The sequence below is a fragment of the Rhea americana genome, unplaced genomic scaffold, assembly GCF_003343005.1.
Source record: "Rhea americana isolate MKP2758 unplaced genomic scaffold, rheAme1 scaffold_111, whole genome shotgun sequence".
Taxonomy (NCBI): Eukaryota; Metazoa; Chordata; class Aves; order Rheiformes; family Rheidae; genus Rhea; species Rhea americana.
The window spans coordinates 3088553-3099506 of record NW_028185162.1 but is presented as its reverse complement, the minus strand read 5'-3'; the positions used below and the strand labels follow the sequence as shown (position 1 = coordinate 3099506).

The 10954-nt window shown below is 35.0% G+C and overlaps 1 protein-coding gene across 1 annotated transcript; it reads right to left on the bottom strand.

Annotated features, from left to right (window-relative positions):
• Positions 1-10954, bottom strand: NIPSNAP2 (nipsnap homolog 2). The gene is made up of 9 exons (XM_085315752.1): positions 10700-10954; positions 10576-10621; positions 7629-7723; positions 5599-5669; positions 5039-5179; positions 4586-4617; positions 3202-3296; positions 2022-2105; positions 1-1213 (listed from the first exon to the last, which is right to left on the bottom strand). The coding sequence occupies exons 1-9, from the start codon at positions 10857-10859 to the stop codon at positions 1149-1151; spliced, it is 789 nt and encodes a 262-aa protein (XP_085171878.1). The 5' UTR covers positions 10860-10954; the 3' UTR covers positions 1-1148.

Here is a 10954-nt window from a genome sequence, read left to right as displayed (position 1 = left end):
TATGTGAAAATTAAAAGGATTTTATTAACTGATATGTTATTTCTGAAAACTCATCGAAATGTACAAACTGGACATTCAGTAATTGATTTGTACATTCTGTATGTTACACTGACTCTTGCAGCCACTTTGAAGAATATTACTTTCACTTACAAGATGTTCACATCATTGTAGACACTAACAGTGTTGATATATTCTAGTCTAAAAGTGAAATCAAAACAGAACTGGACATAATGGTACACTGCTTTATGCCAATCCTACTGACTCAACATGCTCCGGTTTCACACATCAATTCATAAGTAATTACTGTATAGTTAGTGAAACACCTGACCAAGCATATGTCTGAAGGCATGATTGCTTATTAAATAAAACCCCTTTTCCTAGACTTCTATGCTCTTTTTAGTGATACATGTGTTTAACTGAACTCAAATGCCTGTAGAATGTTCAGACAATTTGTTGTCAATCACTTTGAACACCATGAGTCATACTTCCAAAAAGTCTGTAAATAATTTCACAAAATTAATTCCAGATGTAGACATCTAGACAAATGTCCAGGCTTCAGAGTCCTTGCAAAACGGAATGCACTATTCTCTGTCCATAAACTATCCCCTGACCGGCAGTATTATCCTCAATTAATAACTGCCTACTTTTAARTTCAGAGCTACTTACCAATTTCAGTCCCACTAAAACAGCTAGGTGTTATTTCAGAATTACAGAGACATCGTAGCTGCCTGGGGCATTAGAGCTCCTATTTTCAGAACTCCCCTTTCTGCTTGTTTAATCTGCAGTCAATGTAATGTTGCATGAAGGCCATAGCAACTGTTATGTTTCCTTCCTTCGCTGTTATCGAACAGTGGGCATTTACAATCACAAGACACTAAGTACTGTATATTTAACCTGAGAAGCCTGTCTCACAAAGGAACTTGCGTATGTCTTTGAATGTGTTTATAGTTAAGCAACCTTTAAATTGCAGTCCTACATTTCTTTTCTAAGAGTAAAAGGTCATTAGATTCTGAAGAAAAGAGGTCTCTTTTATAAGCTCAGTACAGTACTTTTATATTTCTGACTATGATATACAATGTATACCATAAATTAATTTAAGACAAATACTTGTCACTTTAATCTATGCAGGCACAAGTAAATCAATGATGTTACTGAAGTGGAGAAATCTTCAAYGGTATCATGATTCTGGACTCCATTTCCTGAATTAGGGGCACTGAAAAAAAATGAGATATGATCTTTATTAATGAAATTAAAGCCTAAGTAGTTCTATACACTCAGACTAAACAGGTATTATTGTCTTCAGATCACTCTCCTAGCTACAGCATGCCAAACCTTCAGTAACCACCGACAATCCCTTAACTGTATACTGAACAGTGATCTTTTTAATATAATCTGCTTTGATGCTTTGAACAAAAACAGCTTTTGAAGACAAATATTTCTATTACTTCTCACCATAATTAAAGCTATCTTACAATTATTCTGGTACATTTCCTTTGCAATCTACCCTATTTAACCAAAATCTGAAACTTTTAGCATACTTTTGTGACAGTTCTGTTACAAGAGTCATCTTTGATCTCAAAGATCTTCTGGCTYCTAGCTCCAAAGTCTGATTTGCCTTTTCAAAGGTAAGTATTTAACAAAGTTTCAGTATTTTATGAAATATTAGAGGTAAAAAAAAATATAAAAATAATATAAATTTCAATATGTACTGCCTATATTTTTGGATACAAACTTAAATATTTCACAGATCTGTTTCCTTACAGGACAAGCGTTTTTATAAACATTTACTATTAATGTAGCACTTTCTTTTAGCTACGAGGTAAGCTCTCTAACATTGTACAGTCAATTGCAAAGTTCACTTTACAGTGAAATGTCTCTCCTTTCCCTTACAGTAGCAAAACTGACACACAGACAAACACCATATACAAAACTTTTTTATCAYTGTGTGCAATGTACTGAGGAACAAAAACAATGGCATGCATAAAAGTCTGCCTCTATCATTCCAGTTAAGTTAATGTTACCTGTGTAATAGACTAGTTCATCCCAGCCAGGTTTATGCCAGGCAGCATTCCTTATGTCTTCTCTGGTTTGGAGATCTTTGTAAGCTAGTGAGGGAAAATGACAAGCACAAAGTTTGTAAATAACTCTTTTTCCTTTGATGCATGAAGAGTATCCTTAAAAGCATTGTAATACACAATACACAATTGGGAGACGAAAACATTGGAAAGGAAAAAAGTCAGTTGTTCTTCTCCATAAAAAGGAAAACTCCAAAACCAACACCAATGGAAGGAACTGAGAAAGAGAGAAAAACATACTTTGCAGACGCTACACTATGTAAGTACTGCATGGCTGGAACATTTTGGGTGGTGATGGGCAAAGAGCCATCAAACAGTGCTCTATGAAGCACTATCTGGATTTCTGCAGAAATTAGCAAAAACCATTAAGMGTCACAATATCAATAAACTAATGCATCTACTGATTATAAGGTTTTTTAAGTGTGACAGTGGATACAAAGGGCAGTATGAGGAARCCTAAACATGGGGGCAGGAGGTGCATTAGAAACAGGTAAGACAAATAATGCCACAGAATATAGTTCTATATAGGAGGYGTCAGATTCTTAGTGCTGGAACTTAATATTCTGAGTTCTTGAGATCTGGAGATAATGTATGTTTTCCCTAAATAAATACTGGGCAATGAGCTCCTTCAAGCTGAAAATATCCTAATGTGTGGAAAGCAGCTGCATGTTGGTGGAGCCTAACATGAACAGAAAATCAAACCAGCATAATGTACTAATGTCAATAAATACTTGACTTTCTTCTTGTAAGCGTGGTATGTGCGATGCTTGAAACTAATCTGTAAGAAGCTGATTTCAACATGAATGTGGCCAGAAAAAAGAGATGGCAGGACATAAGTTCTCAGGCTTATGTTTTTGAAAGCAAACAATTAGTAGTCTCTAATAAGAAAGGGCTGTGAGAAACAATTGATGGAAATAGTATAAGACAAGAAATGCTCATTTTTGTTTGCTTCAATTTAGAAAATAAAGTTGCCTACACAAAAATAAAGAAAATCAACATTGTTGATGCCAAAAAACAATTAAGACATTTCTTTGYCTTTTGTAAGAATCTTGTTTCCCAGGCAAAACCAACAGTCTCTTAGGGGTTGACTCAGCAAGAAAAAAGCAGGGAATGCAAACAAATTTACCCCAAAGGTGATGAACCATATACAGCTGTCCAATCTGTGAGAAAAATCCTCCAACTGCTTCATTATTATCCTGCCGAAAACGAATTGCACGAGCCCTACAAAAGATCAAAGCAACTCTTAAAAAAACAGCAGATTTCTCAGCAGGAAATAGGTGGTGACTGATAGGAAAGCAGAGTTTAAAAGAAGCATGAATGTTAAACAGCACTTGCAGTACACTTCAGCAACTAAAAATGTGAAAAACCCACAACACATTGATTTGTTATCTGTTATTGCACTGMGCAATTAAAATGTATCTATACATCTTGTTAGAATGGGTTAATTRGAGGCCTACTGTTTCATTAGCCTGTATGTTAATAATTTGTTTCTTCAACATTAGAGCCAGTATATTGATAATTGCTGGAACAGTGTAAAGTGGCAGAATGTTTTTATAAGAGGTTCTTCCAAAACTGATCTTTGAGTTTCAGCATATCATCCTTACCACATTCATTTACCACAGATTTCATGGTAGTGGAATGCAGYGTTTTTATTCGCATGCACCTTTGTTACACAGCTGTACTATGCAAAACTCCATGATTTGTTGTATAACTATCTCTTAACTATGAATCTGTTGCACCTTCTAAAATAGAACTACTATCACTGTAGATATAAAAATCCAATTTACTGGCAAATTACTATAATTAAATAAATTATATTTATAATTAAATAAATTATATTGATGACAATTACATGTCTAAAAATCCAAGTCCTCACACTTGTGAAAATAATTAAAAATATTCCAAATGATTTAAGTATCAATCATCAGGACTACAAGGATTTACAGAATGTAAACTGAAAGAAACTTACACTGGTTTTAAACAAGACACAATCAGAAGCATATACTGAAGAGAAGACCATCTTAAATGCTTTTAACCTATATATTAAAATACAAATGTGATGCTCAATACTTTCCAAGAAAGTTTGACATTTAAAGATGAAAAGACCTAAGATTTAAGCCATTTAAACTAAAAGTCAGCCAGCTTCCAGCAGTGAGGAAGCGGTGAAAGATCAATATAGTCTTAAGGAATTAACTCTCTCTCTCTGATGAGCAGTGCTTTCCACTGAAAGCAAAGATTACCAAGGTTTCTGCTACATCACATCAAACTTAAAAGGGTTATGTAAAAGAAAGCCAGACCACAGAGCACACAGCATTGTCTGTACACAGATTCCTCTTTCCTTGCTCAAGGAAGATATTGAAGGCCAATTATTTTACAAGTTATGTAAGAACAGCAGCAGGCCATTAATCAGGTGACTGAAACCTTTGGTACCATTCTGTCACTTCCACCTTATAGATTTTTAAATATACATCTCTCAAATAAGAGAGCACAAGCGATAAAACAACACTTACCAGTAATTTCCCCATTCAATCATTGTTCCAGGCTACAAAAACAAAACAGACATAAAATTGTAGTTGAAAGAAAGTTAAAATATTTGGACAGTTTTCACGACATTTACTTATGGAAAACACCATTTATTAACAAAATCACTTCCTTCAAAAGATAAGTTAATTACTGTGTTTATTTACTATAGTACTTCTTAGTCATTCTGCCTGAAGTTTATCTCAGATCAAAACACAAGGTATTCAGCCCTTCACAGGTGATATTCAGTATCTTGTTGGAGCCTGCCTTCATATTTCAGTGCCACACATCGAGAGCATCAGCAACTCTGCCATCAAATTTGGTAAGAACCAGATTTTTAAGATGAGATCTGTTTTCCATCTACATTGTACAAACATGCTTTGAATATTTTACAACAGTATATTGCCTGTAAAATAAAAATAAAAATGAAAATTGAAACTTACTCTAAGTTGATAGGATCTTAGTTCATAAATGTTGGGCCCCTCCCTGGGAACAGGTTCATTCCAGAAACTAAACTCCAACAATAATTGATTCCTCCGAGAGAGAAGCATGTTACCTCTTTCTTTGCGAAACTCTGTGAATTCCTTAAAAATAATGTTATTATTGTCAAACTTTATATTAGGTATCAACAATAAACAATACTATACCATACAGCAGTTGAGATTTTTCAGTGCTATTTCGGGGCTTTGGACATCCAATTCCTTTAAATTTTAAAGGCATCCAGATTTCCCTAGCATCCTTGAAAATTTCAACTGGCACGCTTACACTGCAGATGAGAATCTGCAAGTATTTCATAAAATATTCATATATTAAACCTCAGCCTTTCTGAATGGGAATAATCCCTTTTCCAAACAGGCAGAGTATCTACAGTTGCACAGCAAGTGATGAGATACAGCAAAAAGAGGTGTCCAAAAGTCCAATTTTTTGCTCTGACTACTCTACGTTCTCTTCTAAGTAAATCAGCTATTTCTAGCAAAAGCTTCAAAAAATCTCTGCATTTTACCTTATTTTGCCGGAGTTTACTCATGACCTCATTGAGAGCTGGATAGCCTCCCTCATACCTCCACAGATGAACTAAAACAGAAAAAGGAAGCTTCTTTAAAAATGCTGAAATGTATGGAATATCACAGTATAAAAGACTCTTCATAATACAGAATCATACAAAAACAGAAGTTTGGTAACAGGTTCAAAAATGAATTTTCATTAAAGAAAGCACTTCATCTTTGTACATTAAGATTAATGGAATCATTTGCTTTTTGACAAAGGTTCTCTTCAGAAAATTTTGCAATTTATTCTAACAGGAAGATTTCTGAAAGGAACTTTTGTTGCCATGCTAGTAAGATATGTTGACTTCACATGATTGTACTTGAAATTGAGATGCAATTTAAGAGGGTGACTTAATTCCAAAGATGTGTTTTATACCAATTTCACATGAGAGCAACAGACTGGTAGAATTTTTAGTTCAGTAAATTACTCAAGTAAAAAGAGTGTAACATAATTTCTGAGAGACATGAAAAAAAAAATGCAAATGTTATTTTTACCTAAACATGAAATTAAAGAAGGCAAACCAGAAGATACATAAGCATACTAGAATTTTTTTATTTGCTAGGATTTTCCCCACCAAGCAATTTCAAAATAGGCACCTCCTTTTGATAGGCTTTTCAAAGCATTCTCAATAACAAGATTTATTTACAAGCTCTTAATAAAGCAAGGCAACAATATTTCATCTTCAAATCTCCTTCTTTCCTTTCCTTGAAGACTCTCAAAAGCTATTTCCTCTCATATAAAGAAGTTAATGCTGTCTTGTGCCTTTTCCAAGAGAGCAAACTGGAGACTAATGCAAGGCACTTCATTATCAGAACAGATTCATCCAGTGTGCCTGCAGCTGCTGTCTAATCCCCAAGACAAATTTGATATATTCAGCTACTATTAACCCAGCCTGGGCACAAATACTGAACAAGTCAAACCCCCTTAATGTGTATTATTACACTGCTAGAACTGTTGCTACAACATTATCAAGGCAGGCTATCAATGCAGTTACAGATACAGTCTGTGTTAATACATTATGAAAACAATGAAAGAGGCTTGGCTAAGATATTTTAATTTCAATTGCCTTCATTCCCCAATTTCCCTCCAACTTTTAAGAACAGTTTCTCAATGTTCCATTTCTCTGCTGTTATTTCCTCACATTTTTTTCAGCATCAATATTGCAACATACTATGAATGCAGCAGACATTAATGTGTACATGAGTATATTCTTCAATAGTGAAGTAACAACCTTGATGTCAGCCAAGCTCTAACAACAGAGCTTCTTCTACAGAACAAATATCAGTACTTCACTCAATATTTGTGGCTTCGCTATCCTACAGCTTCTCACAACCTTAGAATTTTTTCAGGTTTTCTATCTACACTAGACACTTTGTAGTTACCTCTGTAGCAGCTATTCGATAATTTCTAGTTCGACGTAGTTTCACTGTATGTGATTAGGCAGTATCCTTTTATGAACGTGAACAGAAATACTTGACTTTCCACCAGTAATGGCTTTAATTATTTCAAGGTTACAGTGCAATCACTTTTTCAGATGGTAGGCATGATTTGCATTTCATTATCATAGAGCAATTATAGCGTGAAAGTCTGAGTAAAGTTTTTATAGTGGCTGATATGAGTTAAAATGTCTTTGTAAGCCTTTGCCTTTGACCTAAATATTCAGGAACACAATCTGCGCCTATAAAATATTATAGGAATAAATTTTACATGTGTTTCCAAAAACTGTTAATCTATCACAAGCAAGACATGAAAGTGTATTAACAGTAGGACAGATTTTAGGAATTAATACTTTCGCTGTCAAACCCAACAAGACAAAAAGCAAACACTGTAAATGTTAAAATATTACCGGTAACTGGTGCACGCACATCCTCACTGTATACATTGCTAAAGGTTTACTACCAACAGAGATGATTTAAAGAGAAGAAACCTGCCAAGCACACGTTTCACTTGCATGGTTTTACAGTCTGTTGTACTTCTATCTCCTACCAGCCTGATCTTGCTCTCCGTACCACGTGTTCCAAGTCCCCACCAGTGCACATGGGTAGTGTTTTTCTTCATGAATCTTTGGCAGCACCTCTTGACTTGAAAACAAGGAATACAGACACTATGTTGCATTTCCTTCAGGGAGGCTACAGTTGATATGTATAACAAATCACCACAGGTTCATCATTATGGTATGAAAATTCGCAAGTTCTACTTTCAGAAGAGAAGCTGAAATACACAAATCTGCTATACAAGGGAAAAGATAGCTGTAACACTATGTAAAATTAATGCAAGTGCGACCATTTCTTAGATTGTATGACAAATACACAGCCTGGCACAGTTCTTTTGATGCAATAAATTATATGATGTCACCTAAAAGGTATCTGATGCATAAGAAAAATAAATATTGGATGTGTCACTTAGAGGAAGTGTAACCTATCTACACTGCTTTACAAAAATGTTTTCTGTATCAAGACAGGTAAAATACACAAAAGTAGAAAAAGACAGTATTTTGTACCAGTTCCAATGCTATTAATTCTGTTGTGCCAAATGAAAAAAAAAAGTATTTTGATGGACATGAATATGATCAAATGATGACTGTACTTTGTAGTATACAGCCTTGCTGCTTTTTACCAGTTCAAAACGCAGACCTAGTTTGAAGAAGCCCATCCGTTAAAAGAATACAGTGAAACTGTCCTAAAAATATCACAAACACAAAATTTCTGTATGACTATTTTTTAATMTTTTCTAGTATTTTTTCGAACTTTAAAGGTGACCTACATTAACATTAGGAAATTAAGGTTTACCAGTTGCTGATTTAGTTAAGACAGCTTTCACTGCACTGTACTTTGATAAATAAGCCTGTTCCTCTGGTTGAACTTTGCCTTTTAATATTTTTCCCTTGATTATTACTACTCTTAATCATTTTGGCTCATAGGCAAAGAGTCTTTGTATCATATTAAATAATAAGTAGGCTGGTCCTGTGCTTGGGAGTCAGAAGATACGAATTTTCCTCTTGGTTCTGCCACTAACTTTCTAGATGACCTTGAGCAAATCTCATTACCAATTTGTACCTCAACATTTCGCTATGCAGTGAAATAATACAATAGAATGACTCTCCAAGGATGTTTCCAGTCACCATGAGGTCATTTTTGCAAAGCATAATGAGATCCTAGAAAAGCAGCCTTAACAATAATGCTAAATTATTACTACAGTAATCCTAAAATATAATTTGCTGTAAACTATAAAAAAAACACAGATACCTGATCATTCACAGATATGAACATCACTGTTATACCTTTTAAAAATAACTGGTTCCTACTACTTCAGAAGGGGATCCTTAGCTCCATTGATTCAGGAATTACTTTCATAATAGTCTTTGTTACATTATTTCTTTATTAATACATGACAGCCAATTCTTATCCTGCTTTCATGCAAAATAATGAGTTTACCTCCTCATGTTTAATTTAGGGAGAGGAATGAGAGAAGTTTAGAGATGCTTCAATCTCTTTTACTCCTTGAGCTCCACTCTTACGTTTTCTCCTTCCCTGGAATACTTTGGTTTGGAACAAATAAATCAAATCCCACGTATTTCACCTGACTGCTGTCRGCAGTCTCTTTCTCTATTATTGTCTTTTCCCTTGAAAATAAGAGCCTCTGCTCTCACTCAGCATTTCAGTAGCTCACAAGACACTGTTGAAAAGTCCTTCCCTGTTTTGTGTAATTGGACGTGTTTATACTAAGCCTTTACACAGAAAGCCAACTGAACACTAATTGCACTTCTCTGTGTATGTATTTTTTTAAACATGAAAGTTAAAAATAACTTGAATTTGAAAATAACTCTAGAGAATTTTCTAAATTTATACTAGTAAGGAATATAATATTGGTTATCCATCCCCATTTCAAAGTTGAGCATATTAAGGCAAAGAGATGTTAGACTACCTGCTTATGGCTGAGCCAGTAACAGTGTTGAGAACATAAATGAGGAGGTGTGAACTTCTTCCCCACCCTCCAGCCAAACTGGTGTTCTAGTCAACACACCACACTTAAAAATTGGTTGCAGTAGGATATCATTATGCTAGGAATATTAAACTGACAACATAAACAGCAGTGCTTTCTCACTGACAGTGATTAGGTACAAATGAGGCTCACTGCATTTCCAAAATTAAGCATTCAGTTCTTTAAAACGGCAGTTGTTTGGCTCTAAAGGAGTAATTGCATTGCTAAATTAGGACTGATATTTCAGTAATCTGGTCTTTAAGTTAGTAAACTTAAAATATTACTATTCATACATTTTCAYAGAATTTAAAAAAACTGTAACTTTTTTGGAAACCCCATATAACACCGTTCCCTTTGAAGGGTATCACCCCAATGCAAAGATCCTATCCAGTGATTTGCATACCTCTTTAAGAGTAGATCTCAGTAACATAACTTTGTAGAAAGAAGATCTGGGTGAGCTGAGTAAAAGTCAAATCCAGGGTTGTTAAAATCTCTTCCAAATTCTACTTTTATTTACTACTGGCATACAGTCTTACTTACAAATGACCTACCCCTTTCCTGTATGCAGACAACCTCCCCCTCCCCGCAACAAATCAGYTGGAGTGGGGCATGCTAGCACATCAGCATCTACTCACAAGGAGCAGCAACTGACAGACAACTAAGGGACGGGAGAAAGGTGTTCAGCAAACTCCACCTACAAAAAGCATCACCTCAAGTTGCAGCTTGGGAAAATGGCACATCCAAGAGGGAAGAGAGAGGGTAAACCAAATAAAATATCTATATAGCTTTGCCATCTCTCTTCAAGAACAAAACTATTTACCATCGTAGTCTGTAAGTAAAGGCAGAATTTTTCCACCTCCCCTCTGAACAATTATGCTATCCGTCAATTTTTGGAACAGCTTGTGATCAAATCAACRTGTCTAAAACATGAAAAAGTAATATGCACACTTACCAAAGCTTGTTGTAGGCATCTAGACATTCTGGTTTTACATTGTGAACTGAAACAACGACATAAGATGAGAAATGCAATAACAGAATAAAGAAATGAAAATGTTAAATATAAAAAGATCACTCACTCTGTAGTTTATATAGACTGCTGGTCTCCTTTTTGGCTAGAAGGTTGGAGTGAGCATCTTTCCTTGGATCAACTTTGCGAACAAATAGCGATTTTAACCAACTGTCTTCACGAGGTCTGTTAGCTGATGATACCAGCCCCCTACACATTAACAAGTACATTACACTGTCACTGAAGGTGTCTTGAAAAGGTCCGCAATGCAGGAAAGATGGGCAAGATCAAGTTTAATACAAACAGAGTCATAACATATAGTTAC